This window comes from Oryzias latipes, chromosome 24, assembly GCF_053564925.1.
Source record: "Oryzias latipes strain Hd-rR chromosome 24, Olatipes_Hd-rR_3.1".
Classification (NCBI taxonomy): Eukaryota; Metazoa; Chordata; class Actinopteri; order Beloniformes; family Adrianichthyidae; genus Oryzias; species Oryzias latipes.
In genome coordinates this window covers 8,703,224-8,727,719 of record NC_136260.1, presented here as the reverse complement: position 1 = coordinate 8,727,719, position 24,496 = coordinate 8,703,224, and the positions used below count along the sequence as shown (strand labels likewise).

At 39.4% G+C, this 24,496-nt stretch overlaps 1 protein-coding gene across 11 annotated transcripts in view; it reads right to left on the bottom strand.

The window, feature by feature from the left end:
• Positions 1–21,156: 21,156 nt before the first annotated feature.
• Positions 21,157–24,496, bottom strand: part of col12a1b (collagen, type XII, alpha 1b) — a 99,196-nt gene continuing 95,856 nt past the window's right edge. For 9 of the 11 annotated variants that reach the window (XM_078943052.1, XM_078943048.1, XM_023952714.2 and 6 more), the window contains one exon: positions 21,157–22,035. In XM_078943052.1, coding sequence (XP_078799178.1) covers positions 21,935–22,035 — 101 coding nt within the window. In that variant the 3' untranslated portion in view covers positions 21,157–21,934. Of the gene's footprint in view, positions 23,727–24,496 lie in introns of all 11 variants that reach the window. The other 2 variants (XM_078943050.1, XM_078943051.1) reach the window with 1 other exon arrangement.

Here is a 24,496-nt window from a genome sequence, read left to right as displayed (position 1 = left end):
CTTGCTTTTGTTCTTTGCTTGAATGTAGGGTAGTAAATGCACAAAAGGGTGAAAAATTAATAAAGAACTAACGGCAATCAAGAGAGAGTAACTAGCAGTTTGTTTATTAAAGCAGAACACAATCATTGTATGAAGTAGTTTGGATATTTCCTCTATGGATACTGGCATAAATAGAAGTAATCCTGACTGTGGCTCTGAATGCCTTTACTCCAAAGCTCGGCTGTATGCAATAAATGCAAATTCCAACTGATGAACCGCAGGCAATGTTTGTTCCCCACAATAAAAGGATAGCACAGTGAAAAAAGCTTCCAGGATGAACAAACATGTCGTAAGATAAATTACTTTTCATTGGATATGAGTGACCTTTTAAAAACTCTAATAAAATAGTGCCTCCCATATGAATTCAATGAACTGACATGTGTTTGCTGTTGTTTTGAAACACAGAGAGTAAGGAAATTGTTCCTCAGCCATCAAAAATACCCCAATCATGGTAAATGAGTTTATTTTAAGGCTTTCAAAATTACTTTGTAGCTGTTACTTACAATCCGGTTACTAAAAAAAAATTTTAGACAACAAAGGAACAAATCAAGTGCCTAACCTGGGGGATTAACGTAACTCCAATGTTGGAAAATTGAAATAAAAAGGTGACAAATGTAGAGATTGGAAATTTAAAGAAAAAATAAAAGACACCACAATCTGTAAATCTTGAGCATTTTGTTATTTCTCCTGTATTTTCTAAATGTTTTGAGTTGTATTACTTTATCTGTTTAAAAGTATTAATAACAATTTGTTTGGTTCATCTTTTTTTCTTGTAATGCTGCAGGTGGAGCCTGACATTATTGTCCAGGTTATTCACAGGTGTACTAAAGTAATAAGGGGAATAAATAATTGTGCCAGTGTGTGTTGTGTCAAACCTATGTTAGTGACAAGCACACGTTCTTTATATTAACTGCTAAATCTGTATCCTCTAGTTATTTGCAAAACTAATTCCCACAGTCCCTTATTGTATGCTCAGCACGAAGGGTTAAAACTGAAAATGTTCTTCTAATCTAATAGGTGATTTTTATATGCTTTTATGTGCAAGATAAAGACACACTGTTCAGAAAATTTGGCTTGATTAAGACAATACACCCATCCAACCAATCTGCTTAGTCCCTTTTAAGGTTACAGGGTTGCTGGAGCCTATCTCAGCCACTGACAAGTCACCAATCTCTAGAGCCACATAACCACACATACATTTTCATTCACACCTAGGCACAATTTGAAATGACTACTTAACCTATGATGCATATTTTTGGAGTGTGGGAAGAAGCTGGAGTGCCTGTAGAAAACTCACACATGCATGCAAACTCCACACAGAAAGGTTCCAGCATGGATTTGAGTTTAATTGAAACAATTTAAACAAAATAGGAAAATGAAAAAGGTGAGATATTTTACAATTTACAACTGTAATTAATTTGTCCTGGATTAATGTTCCTTCTTTTCCCACCTTAAGACAATAGCAGTTATGAATTAGCACTTCATAAATAAACCCTAAACTGATATAAACTGAACTGAATTGTTGTGTTTCGCTTGTCCAGTCTGGCATGTTTCAGAATTCCAACCGAGCGGAAAACCTTAACACAATAATCAGAAACAGAAAAACAAAGAGCTGCAAATGCTGCGTAACCAAAATCTAAATTGACACAAAACTAAAGCAAGATCAAACGCTTTACATTTGGTAGAAGGGGTGCACATCGAAATGGCACATGACAAAAATATGCCTGATGGTAAAATGAGAATAAACCAAAACAAATTATGATAGCAAAACAAATAATTTTTTCTTGATTCATGAGATAAATATTTTTTTAAACTTAGAAAAGGTTCTTGGTCATCCAGGTCTGTCATACTTTGCAGTTATGGAAGCTTTGGTAAGGTTTTTGCCCCCTGAATAGCTTCATAAACATCCATCATCTGCTAACTATAACAGAAGACTATACTATTTTGTCAGAAAAAGTTCTAAATGGCTCGTTTGTTTCTTTATATGTAGACATCTTACCAACTTCTGCAGGATTGCTCTTTCTCAATAAAGCATTTAGAATAAACACCGTTAAAACATATACATATTTAATACTTGACATTAACCTAATGGAGTTAGCATCTATCAGCGGTCGGAAAACTTCCACAATTAAAACAAATCTTTTGAGAAGTATGCTCTATCCTTGATCATAAAAAGTACAATGTTAGACATCCATCCATTTTCCAAACTTGCTTAAATCCTCTTGAGGCCATGGGGATGTTGGAGCCAATCCCAGCCATTTTCAGGGTGCACCCTGGAGGGTTTGTCAGTCCATTGCAGGACAACACAAAGAGAGACAACCTAGGGTAAAATTAGAGACACTATTCTATTAAAGACCCAATCTGATCATCTTTTGATCTTTTGTATAACTTTGATTATGCTGTTTTTAGCCAAATTTAAAAAAAAAAACGGTATTTTTTTCTTAAACATACCGGTAGTTTCTGCAGAGTGGCAGTGGTTCACTGGAAATTCGCCTCTTAGTTCTGGGTGGGACTGATGCAGATAAATCACATCCTGTCATCTATCTGTTTACACTCTCTCTTACTAGTTTACAGCCCCTCAAACCACCAACCTAACATTACCAGTGCAACAAAAATGGCGAGCAATATTGGAGCTGTCCAGCCGTACAGTTTTGAGCCAGATGCCAGCTCAGTAATTGTAACATTGGGCTGTATAAATACAACTGAATTGAAATACATATTAGCAGGAGGCTAATATACAAGTCCCACACTTTTGCTTGCAGATGAAACCAAATGCTTTTCCACCTAATTGTTTAATTATTCTTAATTATTCTTAAAAGTGTGGTCAGGCAGTGCAAGCTTTAGATAGTGTTTTCAATTGTGAACACAGCCTAATTTGAGTTTGTGTGCTGTAGTTAGGAGCTCTGGTGGTGAAAAGTATTACTTTTAAATGGTGGAATCAGGATGGTCAGAAGAGAGAAGCACAACGTATTTGTAAAACTGAAGTTCATCATTAGAATACGCAGACAGTCACAGCTTTTAGAACAATCATTGGAAATGAAGGTGAATGAAAATCTTGGTTTATTTAAGTTTATGCCACAACCTAATCAACCAATCAGCTTCACCCCATATTTTATTAAACTAGCTCCAGTGAGCCCATGAACTGTCTTTTCAAATTAAACATTTTACGTTAAAATTTTTTAACCAAAAAAGCACACAATAAATTGGTTCAAAGGATCAATAAATTCTGTTTAATGACAACTTATGAACTCCACCATGTCTGGACTCCGATAAATGTTTTCTTGACATTTAAATGTCATACATGCAATTCAAATGGGAAAACCACAGAAACAAAAAGTAAGTTCATTTATCACAACTAAATACAAAACAACCAAGCAGATAAACTGCAGTGACACTTATAATTCAACTTCCAAATCTAAAATATAAGGACAGAGCAATATAAGCCACAACTCTGTGTTGTTTTTTGAGGTTCACATTTCCACTTGGGTTAATTAAACGAATCATGTAAAATGGCTTCCAGCTATGTCACTGTCAATTTTTGCCAGCTTTCAAGACAGATTACAAAGTTTGTGGCTCTCATTCATTTAGCTTACAACTCTGTAATTTTCTAAAAGTTTTGTGGCTTTTTTCAACCTTGTTGTCATGTTGTTGTATGTTGAAACAAAATGACAGAGACATTCAAAATTACAACAAAGGTGTAATTTTGGACAAGGTCTCTTCGGTTTTCAAACAGCAAGAAGAAGAAATTCCCCCCCCCCAAAAAAAAAGAAAAAACAAACAACTAAAGGTGACCATCTCCACCTATCTGTAAGACGAATCAAATGTGGTCAAGCAGCCATTTAAACACTCCTGCATAAAAAAATGTTCATTTTTATTTTATGCACCTGTACGAAGTGTTGACCTGAACAGGTGCTAATGGTTCTTGGGTTGTCCTGGCGTCTTGAAAGGAACGCCTGCATCATAACCCTTGTGCTATCTTAGATGACCCCACCCTTACATTGACGTGTTCTCCCTATCCTGACAAAGGTGGATGATACCATTCCCAATGGTAACCCTTGTGCTATCCTTTTTTCTTCAGTGATTTGTGATCTTCACTGGTGTCCATGGATTACATGAAATCTTTCCACCTTTATCCACCTTTGTCATGATAGGGAGAACACGTCAATGTAAGGGTGGGGGTCATCTAGGATAGCACAAGGGTTAAGGGGAGCCCAGGAGTGTCTTGAAGTTTTCTTGAGGCTTGTGTAGCCACCTTAATGGACGTCATAAAAATGTAACATACCATTGTCGCATGTGTGGTAAATGTAAATTTCACACACTCATGATGTTTGGAGGATGCTGCATTCTAGTCAGGGGTAGAAAAAAAAAAAATCTGGACGACATGTCTGCGTCTTACCTACTTTACCCTTACGAGTTGTTGACGTGTTTGCTATGACCTCTTGCCTGCAGCATGCCCATGGAAAAATATGTACGTGAACACTTTTGCCCTGCAGATTCACAAAGTAGTCTACGATCTTGATATTTTGTGTTGACTATCTGCATGTCCTGTACAAATATGCCTTTTTTCCCATAGACACCCAGTATTCACCAATAAGGGTAATTGTGACTAAGGCGTTAGTCACATACATTGTCCTGTATTAAAATAACTTAAGGTTTCATTGTAACTTGCAGCCATTACCACCATGACGTGGTCATTTGTTTCATAAACGGATGTGATTGACACAGTTGTTTTGTGTCAGTCTGTTCTCTGGAAGTCTTTCATACTAAAATTGATGAGAATTTCACAGAGACAAATGTGAGTGGAGGCATCATGACACATTTCAATTGCTCCCTGTTTGCATGAGCCTACACCATGAAAAAAAATAGGTTTTCACTGACTCAAAGTTGATGGAGAACATTTTCTGACATAACAGTCTTGATGCACATTATCCTCAGAAAGTAAGTGAGAGATATGACTTATGGCTTGGCATGCATGAGGTAAAGTGACTGTTTGCACAAAGTAAATTCTACTTTTGTATTTTTTTTGCATAGCTATATGATAAACGCTAAGATGTTTGGTCTAAGCAGGAGCTCCCAAGACCCTGAAGTAGCCTAGATAAAAAATGTTTCTTTGTTCTTTGTCAAAAACTCAGCAAATTCATCCATATTCCCTTCGCTGCTCTTGCGTGAACTGTAACTACATTGTCTCCGGTGGAATAAGGTTTTAGTTTAGTGCCTCTTCCCAGGTACATTGCGGTTGTTGCTCAAGATTGGAAACATAAAAAAAAAAAAAAAAAACTTGACAAGAAAATGTTGTCCATCTTAATTAGTAAATATCTGAAATAACATTTGAATCCCTGGTAATCAGACAGACATGCATGTTCACACATCGACACGACAGAACAAACATTTTCCGAAGCCCAGTGATGTCAGCTTTTTATTGCTGAGGCTTTTTCCAATTGCCTGAGGCTTTGGAATATTTTCCAGTTTAGCTGCATAAACTCTGCTGTGTTCCTTTTTACAACTGCCTGAAATATTCGCCCCCATCACAGCGTGTTAAATTGACTATTTTCTAAATCCCCACCTGACAGACTTGCATTTGTGTCAAAGGGTAGCGCACAGCTCTGCTTCTTGATAAAGACACTTTTAGCGTGTTACCTAGACTATTGTTTCATGTTGGTAAAGAGTGTGTACTGGCAGTGCAGTAATTACAACAAACAAAATGACAGCCAAAGGCTTCTTCACTGCCAGTACTGATGAGCTGTAATCTTTTCAAATGAGTTGTTCTTTTGTAGTCATAAAAAGGGGAAAAAGAGGTCCCATTTTAAAAATTGAGTTTTATGAAGGTGAAAAGCCAAACAATGACTCAGACACCAGGGGGAAAACTCTCTTTAATGTTTCATTGTTAGACTTGATTATTTTGTAGAAATATTGGATTATCAGTATTCTTTTTTCCCCCCTGCAGGATAAATTGCTTTTATTTATTTATTTAGATTAAAGTTACTCCTTTTTCACTTTATAGCATGATGCACAAAACAAAAACTCTGGCCAGCCCTTTAACATCAACTTTGAAACCTGGAATGAACGCAGTAACTTGGTGATGTGGCACTATGGCGGATTCTCCTTCCATGATCAAATAGGACTCAGACGGAACGGCTGATTTTACATGCTGCACTCTATTACACTTAAACAACACACAATGGATATGTAATGTTCCAATCTCTTTTCTTATAGTTTGGAAAATATTTCCATGTTGAAAAACATTCATGACAATCCTCCTTGAGTTGGAAAACGTGATAGTATCAGTCCAGAATAGATTTGTAACGATTAACAGATTTATTTTTTCTATAATCCAACCAGATCGATCTGTCTGTAGCAAGATGTTAAACAACTCGACCTATACCATTATAAAATAGTTTTAAATTAAAATAAAATCAATTAAATCGATCCCGGAAAATACCACTTGGACTGGGGTACAGTAGGTTTATTTCACTTTAACGTAAAAACGACCAAGTGCATCAGATCTGACAGCACGCGTGATGACACCAAAAACTGATCAGTCAATCATTCCAGTTCATAGTGTGGAAACACTTTGAATTTTTCAAAGTCATGGCACCATACATTGTGCTAGAAAGTTCTAATAATGTTCCCTTTTGATTCTTTGGATGTGGAAAAACAACAGTGGGCTGAACTATAGGAAACTAAAATGTGAATAGATTTGACATTTATTCTTGTTTGCTTGTTTGTTTGTGCGCATATTAAATTTACACTTGATTATCTTGAAGAAATACAAGGAATCTGGAAAACTTCACCTGCACTGTTCAGTACCAGGTCTTTATCTCTGAGTCACACTAGTTGAATGCTTGTCCTGGATCCATTTTAGGTCAGTGAATCGGATCAATTCAGATTGTTCAAAATTAACCAATATTGATTAGGAATAAGATCAACAACCACAAATTAGGATATGAATCAAATCATTGTTACAATGAATCATTGCACCCCTTGTCCAGAAATATCTCAAATGAGCACAATTCTCATATGTAATATGGATAAAATTCAATAAAAATTTCTGTGACCGAAATGCTTGAAGCCAAAATGCTTTTCAGCACTCCCTAAATCAAACATTCCCATAAAGATCTATGTGATGATAATACAGCATTTATTTTTGATTTATCGCACCAGTATCAACACTGAAAACGTTTGTAGCTGTACAGACAGCATATGTGCCCTCCAGCCACCAGGTTACATAAATGAGGAATTTTGATGAGCAGAGAGCATCCTGCAGGAATGCTTTAACACACATAAGCTGCAAGTTGAGGAATGTGAATGGTTACAGTAACCAGCAGACATTTGATTGATTCATAGCAGATTGAGCCTCAACTATATCATTCTTATTGTTGGAACCACAGAGGTTTCATAATGCTTAAATTGAAATATTGATTTAACTTTAAAATACGTTTTTGTTTGTGAAATTTAATAAACAGAGTCACAACATTTCTAAGAAGTACATCTTAATCTGTCAGTGCCTCTTAATTTGAAATTGATCAAAAAAGATTATAGGATTTATTGCACAAGACCACAAACCACAACAAGATAGAACAGCAAAGCAATTCAACTCCTCAAGGCTTAGAGGACATTTGCCCAATTATACTATCTACTATTATCTAAGTTTTATGTTCAATAACATTTGGAATTCCTAACATCAGTCAGGAATTCAGCAATGAGGCAGATATGACGTACCTACACCCAGACAAAGCAAATAACGTCAGCCTCAGTTCTTCCCATTTTTTATATCATCAGCAACTTTATGTGTCATCTGGTTGGTGCTTAGAGTAAAGTTGCTGTTTGCAAAATTGAGGGACAATCAATGTGGATATGAATTAGAGTATGTATAAACGAAAAATGGGAAATATCTTGTTCAAAACTATGCTTTTCTCTGTTTTTGAGCTCTATATGTAACTTGGTGACAACGGCCTGGTGGTTCAGACTCAATGTCTGAAGGGAGAACCTTGATTTCAAGGTCTTAACTTTCACATCCTGGGAGGTTACTTCTCTGGAATCAGGGAGCTCTAAAGCTTGTGTGGGATTGAATATGATCTTTCTACTAGATTTATAACATAAATACCCCAAAAAGCAATTAACATTTTTGCTTATTTTGATGTATTATTTATGCTCTGACAACTACCAGAGCAGTTTTGTTATTAAAAACAGTCAACAGCCGTCTTCTCAGGAGAGACTTTTGCTTTCCTTGAGTCACCCACAGTGGGGAGCAACCATTGCATCAGGTCTTTTTCTACATGTTTAGTAACCAGATGCAGAATTTGGAGTTTTCCTACTTGGGTGAGAAGATGGTACAGCTACAATTACACAGAACAAGTGGTTGGACGTCTGCCCATCATTGCAGCTGTAATGACTTACTGCTGAGGATAAGTTGCTGAAAATGAATGAACGGTTGACTTTTGGACAGCATCATCTTTTACATAAATAATTCACAGAATGAAAAAAGGGAGCAACCATTACATTTTTCTTTGAAGCAGTGAGAAAGTGTAAACTGTAGAAGACATTTTGGGGCTTACAGTAGGGGTCACCAAAGCTCTCTGAATGGTGGGGAGGGTTCATGGCTAAGGGGCTTCTAGCTGGTGGTGATATCATTTTCCATCAGTGCCTCTACCTCCTTGAACACTCAGAAGCAGCCTCAGAGACGGAGAAGATGAGGAGAAGGAGGAGGAGGAGATTTTTTCCACTAGCACATTTCACCTCCAGGCGACCACGTCTGGAAAGACAATATCTCTAGAAAAGAGGTAACCGTCAGAGAGTAGAGCATGAAGCTCAGTGATTCCTGTCTGGAGAGCAGCTCATAACTTGCTGCAGGGTAAAGCTTGTGAGTTACAGAATTACCCGAACCCCCCCCCCAATGCCTCCTCCAAACCTGTCAGTGACTTGGACCGACAAGTTATCACATTAACACACATGGCTGGTGAATGATGTCCCAACAAAATAAAACACAAAACCCCACTCTTTATGGATCCATCTTTTTATTCTGCTCCTTAGAAAAAGAGCATCACCGCTTTGCATATCAGAGATTAAAGTGACCAAACGGGCAGATTATGGCAGAGTTTCATGCTGCTGTAACACAATACAACACAAGCTGTTTTATATGAACTCAGCCTTCACTTTTCTGCTGGTTTCTAAACACATCCCAGTTTAACAGACCAACATTGTACTACAACACTGCTAATGCCAGAAAGACTGTTATTCTTTGCAAAATGCAATGCTCAATATTTATGGGTTGAAACACAGATCGCAGATGTTTTATTGGAAACTTTCTTATTGAATAAAAGTATAAACAGTCCAAAATGTTTTGTAATGCAAATGTTAGTCAAATGTTAAAAGCTTAATTTGTCATGAAAATATTTTTAAATGTGAACTTTTTATTAATCTATTGACCCAAAAAAACGCATTAATTTTTTTTTATTTTTTTTTTTATTCTGGTTGCTGACGGCTACCTAGCTTCTGGGGCGGCGGAAAAATCCAGCATTTGCTTAGTGCAACATTCCTATGAAAAGATCATCACCTTCATTCTAACGTTACTTCTCCTCGTGATTTCTTCCACACAAGGAAAAAAGTTGTAGAAAGGATTAATCTGCAGAGAAAACTAGCAGGGTGAGGAGTGGGAGGGTCCTATTTCTGTTAAAACTGAACAGTTTTGTTTCACAGCCAAAGTGAGAGATCCATGTTGTCAGGATCCTTTTAAACAAACCTTTTCCATAAATATGCTGAAAAGAGCTCATTGCTAATTAAGTGAGCTAAACTAAAAGCTATTGCTGATAAGAAACGAAACAAATTAATTTACCTAAATTAAAAAATGATAAAGAACCCACATTTTTTTGGGATAAATTTTTATGAATATTTTTAAAAAAAAGTTTCATACATTTCGTGATCTTTATTTAACTGAAACTGATTTGAAGAAACCTGGCATCTTTTAAATTAGACTAAAATATTTTAATAGTGTAGCAAAGTTTTACATTCAAGAAGGAGTTTAAAAAAAACCTTAAACCTCAGGATTATGTGGAAGAAAGAAAAAATAAAAAAGTTATTAACTATTAAATTCAAATTGAATAGTTTACATTAATTTATTTCCTGAATTGAAATTAAAGCAATTGATTCTGAATTAAACTGACATTTTTTAACTGATGCTAATTTAATACCACAAGTTCTTGTGATCATTGTATCAGAATAATCAGAGATGTATTATCTTTAGCTTTTTTACATGTTAAAAATGTTTCTTTTCAGTTACTATAGTTCTCTTTTACTCTTTGTTCGTTGGTTTAGGCTCAAAATCTGCTGAAAACTCTTACTGGTGAAAGTTGGCCCTCTTAACAACTCATTATAAATCTTTTCTCTGGCTTGCCCTGTAGAGATTCACGCTCCGTAAGCAAAGCAAACACAAGTGGTGCAGACAGACAAGAAACCTCCTTCTGAAGCAATACATCACTTTGAAGGTTGGGCTGGTTTTCACCAAAGCTATGTTTGTTTCTGTTTCGAGTTCCCCAGAAAATACCCATTAACCTCAATGATACATGTCTGGTCTCTGCTAAAATTTATTGAAGTTTCCTAGTTTCCAAAAAACGAAAAAAGGTGAGGTTTGTGTGCTTTTATTGTTTAAAAACTTGAAAATTTGATACAAAACTCTACAAGATATTCATGTTTTTTGTGTTTTTTATTTAATATTTAGCCTTTTTTTTTTAATAAAATCAAAGCATGAAATATAAAAAATACATATTCTCCTAGCCTTTAGGCTTGAAACGGCCCTGAAGACTCGCGTTGAATGTTCCTCCAGGAGTGTACAGTAGAGAAATCCTAATACTATGAGTTACACTGTGGTCTTATTGCATCATTTAATGATGGGAGTTTAGTATTTAACATATTATGACTCTTTAACCACATGTCTTCCTTGGACTGTTTTTCATTAGTGGTGTCATTTGTAACATGTCATTAACTGTATTACTGACTTAAGGAATGCGGCAAGGGAGGCACACAGATGTTGGAGTAGATTGTTCTTTTTAATTAACAATGCCAACAGATGTTGAAACATTAGTTGTAGTCAATGGCTCTATCAAGATCTTCCAGCTTCAGGAGGGCGGTGCAGTTCCAGACGGCTAACATTACCCAAACTGTCTTTTGCTTTAATTCCAAGAAATGAATCAGCTAGTGTCAGTGAGTTCGAAGTGTGAAAGTGTAACCCTGAGCATGTGCGAACATATTCTTTAAATTAGCATTGTAGTTTGTTGATCATTCGTTGCTAACTTTGTCACTTTTTTACCTTATTTGTCGCAGTAAGCAACAAAGCTGACTGACGCAAAACTCATTATTTTTATTCTTTTGAGGAGTGTTAGTAGTAGTGTTAGCCATCAACTGTAAATGAGAACTGGACTGAGTGAGTGTCACGTCAGAAAATCCTTTACGTCAGTCGCCATTTTTTCGTGTCGCAGGCGCTGCCACGTCGGAGCCAGATGGCATTGGTAAGTTATGATTGGTCCGAGTCGGTCTGAGTCATCTTTTCTATGGCAACCACTTTCACCAATTAAGAGTGAGCTTGTTGGAAGTCCACAGCCTTACCACTTCAAAATGTGCTCAGGAAAATCTGTCAAATTAAATGTTTCGAACATTCGACGCCATGCTATGCACACACCGAGCATGTAATGCACGTCCAAGAATGTGCTAAACAGGCATTCTTGAACGAGCTTTTAGCATATGGTGTTTACACTGGACTGTTGCTACCTGATACTAATGCATGTACAGTCAGAAGAGGCTTGGTGTGAAATGGTCACCCTGTTGTTAGAAGAAACAAAACTTTAACAGTTTAGTGGGAAATATCAAAATGGTGCAAAATCTTGTGAATTTTGCTCCAGACATTTTTTTTCACAGCTCTATTCCAATTTATGAAAGACTTGGTGTCATAGAATTCCACCCATGCACAAACTATAATATATGATTTCTCCCCCATGATCAATTTTCAAATGGAATGAAAGAGACGCTGTCCATACATCACTACAATGACTGGTCAAACAGCCGTGGTACAGTGGTAGGGCAGTCGACCCATGATAGTAATATTGCAGGTCCGCCTTGCACGCCCATGTGTCGAAGTGTCCTTGGGCAAGACACTGAACTCCACCTTGCCTCTGGTGGAAGGTTGGCACCAGTGTTCAGCAGCAGAGCCGCCACCTGTGTGTGAATTGGTTTGTGACCTTCAGGCAAGGTAGAAAAGCGCCATACAAGTATATGCCATTTTCCAAGGTGCGTTTAATGGCTGAACGTTTTGTGCGCAGAGCCAGAAAATGGACTTAGAAGCCTGCATAGTGACACGTGAAAGCAAGGGTTTTCATTGAAAAAGGGTATTTGAATGCATGTTTCTGACCCTGGTGTAAATGTAGCACAAGACCACTTAATTGTATTGAAACCTCTGACTGACCAGTTAAGAACTTGAATAACTTACACTACAGAAAAAAGACCATGAAGAAAAATGTATATTATCAAGAACATGTAAAAAAAAACAAAAAAGGTAGCACAGCAAGAATGGTTATTCTGAGTAACAGCTTTTTATTTCTCAATAGAAGTTTATGGGATTTTGGCTTCTTGGAGCCAGCATTTACTTCCTGTATGGAACGTGAGGGGGAGGAGTCACTCAGTCCAACTCTCATATACAGTCAATGGTCCTCCCTCGTCAATGGCTCAAGAATGGCATAACCACAATGCCACTGCCACTCAAAGATGTCAAGTTTTCCTGAAAGTGACGTCAAAAAAATAATACGCCTCTTAAGTGGTTCAGTTTTTGACAGAGAACATAGATGAAGCAGATTTTAAAAAAGCAGATGTGCCGAGTAAATATAATTAAAAAATGTCCTTGCTAAGGAGAAAGATTGGAAGTTGGACCATGAAACCAAATAATAGCCTTTGGCAAAAGTCTTTACTAAGGATTTGGCAACACTTGTATCTGTTGGATAAAAAACTACAGATATTTAATACTAACAATTACTGAAGTGGTCTTTTGACACCAGTTTCATGTTTATCTTGGACACAATAAAATATACTAGTCTTTCTATGTGCGATTCTGACAGAGGACCACCCAAAACTTCAAAGAGAAGAAACACAATGTATGTTTTTTGGTTTTGGATATTAAAAGTTGAACTTGATTTCCCAAAGGATGCCTAAAAAAGGTCAACATTGCCCAGGAACATGTATTATTTTCAAAAGAGGCCAAAGACGTCTTCCTGTGTCATAGGCTGTTTTTAGTGTGCTGCAGCTGTGCAAATCAAGGTTAAATTGAAAAGACATCCGGCTATTTTTACCATCGACTCGCTGTTTGCTGTCTCAATCTAATTAGCCATTTATGTTTGCAGATGTGCGAGGGTATGCTGTTATCTCTCAAAGCACCTGTGTGTTTATAAAACATTCTTTTGACCGATAAAAAAATGGTCATCCTGTTGTGGGAAGAAATAAAACTTTTACAGTTTTCCAACATCTGCAGCCTTGATTGTGGCACGCATTGTCTCATCCAGAAGAACAACAAAAGAGCAACACGCACGCCAGTTATTCTTTGGTTGGAAAAATATTCCTTGGCTTGGGAAAAATTATGAATTTGTCCTAATAAACAAAAATAAGACCTGCCTGATTAAAAAAAGTTTCCTAGGACAGCAGGCTCTTCAAATGTGACCATTTTATAGACAGATGTTGCAGAAGTTGCATGAAAATTGCATAACCTGTTATTGTTTTTCAACACATGAGATTTATGAACTTGTGTTTTAACCTGAAAACCTAAGTGTTTGTGTGCTGTTGATTCTAAAGACTACAAGACAGAGAAGAAGACTTGGAACACGGACCTGGACTTGAGTTACACTTTACCATTTTGTCTCACATGAAGAGACTGGACATGAGACTAAAGCTTAACCCTTGTGCTATCCTAGGTACTTTAACATTGGGAGTTGGGTCATCTAGACCAGTGTTTTTCAACCTTTTTTGAGCCACGGCACAATTCAACCTTGACAAAAATCCCGCGGCACACCAGCATCCAAAAAAAAAAAAAAAAACAGAAATTCATGGTCTGTATTGATCGACAGCCCCCCCCCCCCCCCCCCCCCGCCCGCAATCTCACGTGCATTTTTGTGATAATTGTGGCCGGAAAAGCAGGAAGTTGCGGCTGTTTTTTCTAAGAAATGAAATGAAAGTTAAATTAGAAAATTTAGAAACTGTTTGTTTGTTGTGGTTTCAAGGCGTTTCACAAGGACAACTCATTGTGCGCTGGGACACTGGCCCTTTAAGCCAATGCATCATGGGAGATGTAGTGTGAAAACTGCCGAAAACTTGCAGAAAGACTCGCGTCTCTGAGCTTCATTGTATTGTCCACTTGTTTCACGGTCTGACACCGGACTCTGTGGAAAGCTACACCGCTAAAGACGAGCTTTAGCTGGTATTTTTGTTAGAACTGAGCGACTTTATCAGCAGAATTAAGAACAAGGAAGTGAAGACTTTAAGCACTTCTGATTGGTCAGACTGATGACATGTGATTAAGCCTTCAAGAATGATTGGTGGAGACAGTTAAAGGGACGGGACTTTTCCGCATACTGTCATAGCTGCAGGTAAATCGCGGTAACGTCATTCTTATCAAAATGTCTTTAATAGAATTAAATAAATACAAAGAAAAAGTAATTTTAAGATCTTTTATATTCCTAACTACTCAGTGTTTTATCAGGGCCTGTTTGGATGAACAAAGAGCTGATCTCCTGGAGATGGAAAATGTTTTTAGATCAGTTAATTATTAATGAGGACAATTTCCCACGGCACACTTGACAATCTCCCACGGCACGCTAGTGTGCCGCGGCACACTGAAAAACACTGATCTAGACCCACTAGACAGTGCGTTCAACCTTTTATCTACAATGTTTTGTGAACCTCACTGGTGTCCATGGATTACATGAAATTTTTCCACCTTTATCCACCTTTGTCATGGTAGGGAGAACACATCAATGTAAGGGTGGGGTCATCTAAGATAACACAAGGGTTAAAGACCCATGACTCATGACCCTTGACTCGAATTTGAGGTATGGGACTTAAAAGCAATGTTCGTATGTTTATTCCTATTACTAAGCTTGTTGTCAGGTCTAAAAATAAAAGCTCCAAGTTTTTGCATTAAACATGTTACAACATTGATGCCGTGTTTTTGGGTTCCCACAAGCTGTTTAACACTTGAGCTATCTTAGATGAACCAATCCTTACTTTGATGTGTTCTCCCTACCATGACAAAGGTGGATAAAGGTGGAAAGATTTCATGTAATCCATGGACACCAGTGAAGATCACAAATCATTGAAGAAAAAAGGTTCAGAGCACTGTCTAGTGGGTCTAGATGACCCAGCTCCCAATGTTAAAGTACCTAGGATTGCACAAGGGTTAAAAATATTTAAGTGACAAATAGTGACAGTGAAATGTTAATTTTAAGTATAAGTTTAAGACTTCAGACTTGACTTTTAAAATCCAAGAAATATCCTTCTGACTCAGCTGAAATGAACCATCCATCCATCCATTTTTAAATTTCTTACTTTTTAAATTTCTTTCTATTGAATGTATTGCGTATTTTGTGGAGCAATACATGAATATGCAAGTTCCCTCGGGATTAATAAAGTACTCCGTCGGTCCGTCCATCTTCCAAACTGGCTGAATCCCTTTTAGGGTCAAGGGGTTGCTGGGGCCTATCCCAGCCTACAGTTGGACAAAGACAGTGCACACCCTGGACAGGTCACCAGTATGCCATAGGGTCTCACAATCACAGACACTCACCTAGGGAAATTTTGAACAGTTAACTTATAAAGTATGTTTCTGGACTGTGGGAGGGAGCCAGAGCGCCAGGAGAAAACCTACACATGCACCAGAAGAACACACAAAAAGGAACCAGCTAGGATTTGAACCAAGCTCTTCTTGTACCAATCACTACCCCACTATGCAGCTGTGAAATTCCTACATAAAAATGCTAAATAGCTAACATTACCCCACCTTCTCTTTTTAGTAGTGGGAATAGGCTCCAGCATCCCTTCACCTTGCACGGGAGTAAACAGATACATGTATAATGACGGATAGACTGTGTCACACAATTATACACAGACTCACATGCACACTTACACCAATTTGAAAACACCAATTAATTAACCGGGGGGGGGGGGGCGACGCTTTCTGGCTCCTCTCTCTCTGTGTGGGGTGGGTGGTGCCGGGCCTGGGGTGTCGGCGCCTCCGGGGGTGGGCCCCTGGGCTGGGTGGCCCTGGCCCCTTTGCTGGGGGTGGGCTGGGGGACGGCTGTTTGACCACCGGGGGACAGTCTACCAGCTGTCCCCAACTTACCCCCTTCCTTATATAACCTCATATTAGGGTGAGGGGGTGGGGGGTCTAGCCTGCGATGCGCCTTGGGGGGGGGCTACTTGGGAGTGGCCCCCCTCCTATGGTTGCCGTATGGAGTGGGCCCCCCCTCTTTCGGTTTTATTTGCACCTTAGACATGTAGGGTCCTTGGTAGGGGGGGTGCTTGGACATCACTGCAAGCAAGCAGCAGATGTCCTCCTGGCACCCTACCCGCCAATTTTAACCGCACCTTAGACATTTAGGGCCCCTTGGTGTGGAGGGTGAGGGGACATCACTGTGAGTAATCAGGAGATGTCCCCTTAGTGCCCTACTCGCCAATTTTAACTGCACCCCCCTTAGTACACACACCCCTCCCCCTTCAATATATACATTCAAACATAAACACACACACATGCACACAAACACCCTCTCAAACACCCATACACGCACACACATTTTACAAGGAAGGTGGGACCTGGGTCCATCTGTCCCCTACCCCTTCCCTGGTGGGGGGTGCGGGCCCCTTGGCGATGGCGGCCGTGTCCCTTGGGTGCCGGCTCCCTGGGCCCGGCGGTGCTCTCTCCGCACGGTGGGGGGGTTCATATTACACCTGAGCCGGGGGTGTTCGTGTCCCTGGGGGGTGGGTCCTGGTCCTTGCCCCTGGGCGCTGGGCCCCGCCAAACTTCCAACATGGCCGAGCCTGGTCGGGCCATATTTATAACATCCCTTGTGGGCCGCCCTTTTTTCCCCGGGGTTCCCCCCTCCTGGGCGGGGGCGGCGGGCCCCTGCCTTGCTCCTACCTGGACCAACCGTGGGCCGGGTGGGTGGCTGCCTGGAGTGCGGAGCGGGTCTCCCTTGGGGGGTCCTGGCTCGTACCTGGGGTCGGGGCGGGGGGATGCCCGGAACTCCTGGGTGGTGGTGGGGTGCTCGTCTGGGGCTGTGGGCGTCCCTCTCCGGTGGGGCCCTGCGTTGGTCTCTTCCGGCGCGGCGGGGGGCTGCTTTCCTGGCTGGGCTGGGGCGGCGCTCTCTTTCCCTCTGCGCCTCCCTGCTCTCTGGCTCTGGGGGCCTCGCGGCGGTCCGGCTGGCCCTGGCCTGGGTGGCGGTCTTGGTCGCCCGGGGGGCGGTTGTTCCCTGCCTGTTCCCGTGTGGCGTTGGGGGAATTCCGGCTGCCGCTGCTGCTGCGGCGGGGGTATGGGTGTGGGGGTGGCTGGGCGCTCCTCCTCCTTCTTTTCACATTCCACCATCCATTTTAGAAGAACATAAACACTCACCTGAGCACAGGTGTTAGCTCACCTTTGCACTAATAGTTTGCATGATTGAATGAATGAAAGATTTCACACTAGTTGGTTTAAAGGCATAGGTATGCGTTCGTGAACACTATCTGTTTTGTGTGCATGTTGACATGTGGACATTTTTGCGGCTAGCAGGTGTGTTGATAATATTTGAGTGTGTGTGAACAGGCCCCGCCCTTTTTGTACTACATTTGAACCGTACCGTAACGATAAACAACCAGTAAACCTGTCTGCTCTATGCTGCTTCATGGTCTTACCCCCCTTCCCCTCCTATTATCACCCTCCTACCCCCCCCTCTCTCTAACGTCCCTCTCTCTTCTTCCCCTCTTTCCTTTTCCGTCCGGTCCAACACCAAAGATTTTCAAACATGATTGAAATTAATAAATTTTGGCCTCAATTACAAAAGGGGTTTATTCAGACATACCTTTGGTTTGTCTGAAGATGAATAACCCCTCTTGTTAAAATAAAATATGTCCAACACAAGAGGCCCTCAGCTCTCATCTGTTTGCCTAGCTGTTGGACAGGACAAGTTAAAAAAAAAAAAAAAAAAAAAAAAAAAAATGAAAACACCAATTAACATAAGAAGCCTGTTTTTGGACTGTGGGAGGAAACCAGAACTCCTGGAGAAAAACCGAAAAAACATGGAGAACATGCAAACTCCACACAGAAAGGTCCCTGCTGGGATTTGAACCAGAGCATTCTTGCTGTGGGGGTCTTGGTGGTGGTGCTAACCCCACTGTGCCAGTGATGCAGCCCTCATCATCATTTTAAAATAGTTAGACATCCATCAGTCATCTGCAGGGGATCTGTGTCCAACAACTTTTGTTAACTGTAAAGGCTGTTTATTTGTTTCTCCTGCTACCACAGAAGACAATTTAAAACTGGATCTTCAATTTATGTGTCTTTATGCCTAAAACATCACAGCGTTTGGCAACAGGTGGTGTGGCGGCAGCAGAAGCTCGTAGTCCCATGTTGAGAAGGAAATTTGAGAACATGTGTGATGAAATCTCAGTCATTGAACATCTCCTGCAATCTTTATTAAGCACCCCGTCTGTGTCTTGATCAGCGAATCATAAATTTATAATTCTGTTAATCCGAGCAGTACTTACAATGCTAAATTTTCATGACTTCTGTGCAACAGCTGCCATCCTGCAGTGAAACTTTTATTTAAGCACCAATCAATGTGAGTGAGGGTTCTGGTTTTGTGGAGACGCCATGCTGTTACAGCACACTTAAGTAGTAGCATTTTTAGTGAGGATTGAGGTGGTTATTGATGCATAAATGTCAAGTTGACATTGTGCAGGATCTGGTGAAAACTTTAGTAACCTGACTTTTTTCTAACAGGAGATTTTGGGTAAACATTAAGTGAACCATGTCTTAAAGTTTAAATCAGATTGGACAAATCTTAATCTTGAAAATCATTTTAAGCTTTTTGCACTTCACCAAAGCCTCAGTAGCAATTTTAGGTTAGTTGCCATTACATTGAGTGTCGTTTTGCATTACTTTCTCACAGGAAGGGTCAGAAGTGGCGTACCTTCCTATGGGTACAAACTCCATCTGGATTGCCTTTTTTTGGCCGGCAATCTTGCAAAAATCTAAGTTAACTTTTGCAAAGATTAATATATGTAAATACCTTATGATTACATTTTTTTAGTACCACGAAGCAGTGAAGCACTTAGGATTAATATTTCTTAAAGATATTTGATAATTTTGGTTTGGTGTGACTGCAGGGTACAAACAATGTGGCCCTGTATTTTACACGGCGTTCAACACTCTGTATTTTGTTTAGAAACTGCTCTTCCACAGATTATTGTCATTTTAGTATTTCAGTCAGACAACTCATGCAGTAAAGAAAATATGTTCCATATTTCTTTTAGTTTGGCAGAAGATTTATTCCATATTTCTTTTAGTCTGGCATAAGGCTCCGTTCAGATACATAAAACGAAGATCTCCATAGAAAACTTTGGGTATAAACTACCCTTAACAGAGCTCACAGGTGGAAGCCGGGGAGGAGGGTGGGGCGACGAACACAGGGCTTGCGGAAATGGATGAAGATGATTTGAAGCACACACGTGGAACTTAAGTATGATGCTGAACAGGTGAATAAATTAGGCTGAACTGCCCGCAGGAAGGAGTTACCAGGTAAACGCAATGCTCGAGTTGCCTGCAGAGTTTCAGGTTTTGTTTGTGATCTTTATAAATGTAACTGTGTAAGCACATTGGACAGATGAAAATGCTGCTCTTTCTCTAAAAAGACTTTTTTTTTCTAAACTAGGTGACGAAATCAGAAGTGATGAAGACTCTGATGAGACGCATCATGTACATTATAACCCACTAATGCTGAAGCTGCAAGAAGGAAACCAGCAGCTCCGCCTATCTGTTGAAAATCAGTTTAGGAGGAAGAACCGCTGAGATGCCGCCAAGGTCATTCCTGCACAGGAAGTCCACTCAGATGCTGAGGGACACAAACCAGTAGAGGTAAATGAGCGTCAACGCGGAAGATTTTCCCAATGAAATAGTGGAGAGTGCAACATTCATCTGTGTCCACACAACAGCAATTGCTTTACTGCTTTTCACAGTTAGACTAAATTAATGCACACTTTCTGCATTGAAAGGACGTTTACACTGAGTTTTCGTTTTTTAGTTCATGGTTTATTAGTTTCGTCAGTCATTAGGGGTAAAAATAGAAATAAATGTGTTGCATTAATGAAACTCTCTTTATGCTGGTGTGTTTAATCATCCAGTAGATGCTTGTTTGCAGATTAGCGACAAACCTAAAATTATGTCTATTTCAGTCAGACAACTCATGCAATAAAGAAGATTTATTCCATATTTCTGTTAGTTTGGTATAAGGGTCCGTTTAGATACATAAAACGAAAATCTCCATAGAAAACTTTGGGTATAAAGTACCCTTAACAGAGCTCACAGGTGGAAGCCGTGGTGGAGGGTGGGGCGACGAACGCAGAGCTCGCGGAAAAGGATGAAGAGGGTTTTGACCGCCCATGTGGAACTTAAGTAGGAGGCTGAACAGGTGAATTAATTAGGCTGAACCGCCGGCAGGAAGGAGTAACCAGGTAAACGCAATGCTCGAGCTGCCTGCCTGTAATACTCCCAGGGTCGTTCATTTTTTGTGCTCTTGTCAAATTGACAATTTTACTGAAGACAAAAACTTTTTTTTCACAATATGAATTAAATTCAGGTGTCAAGGGGTTAAGAAATCATCAATACAAGCATCTTTAAGCATTCGAAAGAGCACCTTATCTAAAAGACCTGTTTTCTTATTAATGACGATAATAAAACTGTTTCAAATACGTGTTTTAGATCCTCTAATTCGTTATGGCCTTCCACTCTGATGTTTTCATTTGCCACCCCTCCAAAGGTTTCTGCCCCCCTCCCACCACCCCATATAAAATGTTCTAGCTCCGCCACTGAGTGCATTAGAGGCAAGAAGAGAGGCAGTGGTGTAGATTTTCAGTAGTTTTATTGAAAAATGCCTCTTCTGTTTTCAGAAATAAATAAGAAAATCAAGCCGTGGAATTCACAATCTGCAGTTCAAACAAAAGCACAGCAATACCACTCTTATAGTGTTGCACACAGGTTTTAACTGCATATGAGACTGAGAAGAAAGAGAAGAGTAAATGTAGCAAAAAAAAAAGTACTAAATTACACCATAGACATGCAATTCCACCTTTGGGAAAACTAGCTGGGACAGAATACAGGAAAACTGATAAATATCATGAGTAGAGATACACGATCAAAGCAGTTTTATAATGAATGTGAACCTCCTTAAGATAACAAGACTGAATAGAAAAAGTTACGATCTGATTGAAATAGATAAAAAGAAAAAAGACGTATCAATCCTTTTTTGATGTCCTGACACCAAACCTAAACTGCCCCATGCTACATTTGCTAAGTTTCTCATAAGGAGTGCATTGTTCCACAGATTTAGTCAAACACTTTAGAGGCAAATATGTTGAAGGCAAAGACCAAAAGTAGAAAAGTGTAAATCCCACAGTTTTTTTTTTTATTTTATTTTATGGATTCTTTTTTTCTCTCCCCATTTTCTACATTTTATCCCAACATTTCTTCCCTCCCACTGTGCATCCAAACCATTCACCTACAATTAATAGGAATATTCACATGTGCTTTGAGGCATTTAACAGGTTTTTTCAAACATTGTAAAAACTGTAATTCGTATAGTGTATAATTCCAACAACAAATGGATAAAAAAAGAGGCTTGTCCTATGATGCTAGCGTGTTTGATGTCTTTCTTGGTAGCGACCTCTTGCGGCGTTGGTTTTGCAGCAGCTGGTCTTGCTCGCTGGCTGGGACCACCCTGGTGCCTGCTCAGAGATAGTGTTTGGGCCATTTGAGAGCAAAGTGGCAAAAGTCCCGTCAGACTGTCTCAGCATGAATCAGAAGGGGTTAGCTAATAATTTGCCACTGACTGACACAAAGCATTGACACAGGTATTAGTATACTGCAGGGGTGTGGCCATGGAAACCGCAGTAAGAGGACAAAGATGATTGGATATAACAACTTCCTTTTTAATTTACGTTGAGTACACCTCCTCACCATACCTGCATTAAAATGTATGACAAACTAACACATTTTTGCCTTTAACTAAAATTAGCTTCCATATTGAAGCTTATTTAAAAATGGCACAAATGTTTAATGCAGTTCGTCAATTGACCACTGGGGGCTTTCTGCAATTGAAATCAAATGTTTATCATTTTAACTTTAAAGCTGATCAAACTTGTTCAAATTCTGCATTAAAACAGCTTTTTTTGATGTTTCAGACATGGTTGTTTTTATTTTATTTTTTTAATAATTTGTGAAATCCTGCTACTCAGGCAGAGGGAATATGTACTTCACTTAAGATCTAATACGATTGTTTCTTGTCCAGGTATTCCCAACATGTTAGAAAGTCACTAGTGCACACTGTAGTGTCACCTGGTCCGTCTTCAGACAGTCAAATGTGGATCTGTTGCACATTTATTTAAGTGAATCCATTTTTTTAAACGTATTTAGTTGCATGCATGCAACCTTCTTCAAGTTTAGTTCAAAAAAATCACTCATTCTTTCTTCTAAATGAACAATGTCTGTCTTTCTCATTTGTGTTTTTTTAATCCCATTCTGAGACATAATTTACGACCCAATCAGCTGTCATATCCAGTGAAACATGTTACATCTGGTAATTTAGGGCCTCCAATGGACACACCCCTTGATAGATATGCCAGTACATAGTCATATTCCTTTTTTTTGGCATTGGAAGTTCAGGTATTAGTCTGACAACAAAGTGAGGTGACGTCACCTCGCAAAAATTACCAACACTGTAATTTTTCACAGACACAATCACAAAATACAACAAGAGCACATTTCTGCATGAATGTATAGAGCTCGGCTGCTGGACTGGAGGCTTTTAGTACTTTAAAGCAAGCACATGCAGTTCAGAGGAAAGATGTCACACATGATGCTCTTGCGGTCAGAAGACACACGGTCGAACCAGGATTAGAATTTAAAAAGTGTCGTTTTTGTCAGCATTCATCAAGCAGCAGGTGTTACTTGCACAGCCTGAGCTTCAAAGCTAAAGATATTAATAAGTGCATATAGACTTGATTGACACAACAGGGCACACATTAGTTTATCTACATGTCCTTGGAGACCTGTTGTTGTTGTAGTACCACACTTTTTCTGTTAATCCACCTTGTGTTAGTATTTGTGTGGGCTATTTGTTGTTTGGCTCATCCTCCTTTGCTCGGTCTCTTGCTTCAAGATGCAAACACTGAACACGTCCGTGCTATCACAGCTGCTAATGTTGTGTTGCAGTGGTTGTGAGAAGTTGTTAGTACCAGTTCCCCCTGTTTTGTTGTTGTGTTGGTTTTCAGCACAGTTTGTTAATTGTTTCCTCTGGCAGTTATCCTTTATAACAGCTCTAAAGCATGTGAGCAGTGGTTTCAGTTATAGGCCCTTTTGTTTTTCAGGAAGTCAGTGAAAGCAGCACAGGCGGCATTAAAAGTCTACTATGGTCAACCTGAAACAGCCCAAACAAGATGGGAGTCAGTCAGGTCAAAGCATGACAAAGAATCAATAACTTCTACCATTTTCAGATAAATGAATTTCTGTAGGGTTCATACATGCATTATCACCCCCCTTATGGTTCTGTGCAGACATTTGGGAAATGCATTCATTCCTGTGTCAACCAGAGTCAGATGAGGTCTTTCTGAGGGTTTTGGGGATGGTTACCTACATATAAATATCCTCTGTCTGTTCAATGATCAAGTCATGGTGAAATTAAAGTGTTGACATGTTAAAATGACCTCTATGAGGTCAAATCAGGTCAGGATCAGCTTAAAGTGAACGAAAGACCATATTATTGTAAATTTGAGAGAAGTTTTCATCTCAAAAGTACACATTGTAAACTGAAAGATAATACTGAAAATGTAAAGAAAAAAATTTGAACAATGACATATAAAAGCTTTAAACCCAAAACTGTTACCAATTAAATAAATAGAAAATTGTAACATCTGCTCTTTTTTCTTTTCAACTTTCATTTTTTTGTTTCTCTCCTCAATTTACAGTTTCAATTCAGACTTTTTTGCTTTCACTACTGAGCCTAATTTTATTTTGGGGGGGCTTTGAAACACATTGGACATGATTGACATTGGGGGCTAGAGGTTATGGTAACATCATTTCTGCTTCAAAACAGCGTCTGTGTCATCACTCTTCTCATGTACAGTAGGGATAAAGCTTTCCCAAAGTTTTTTAAGTTCAAATTTGTCATCTGGTTTTTCATTTACTTTA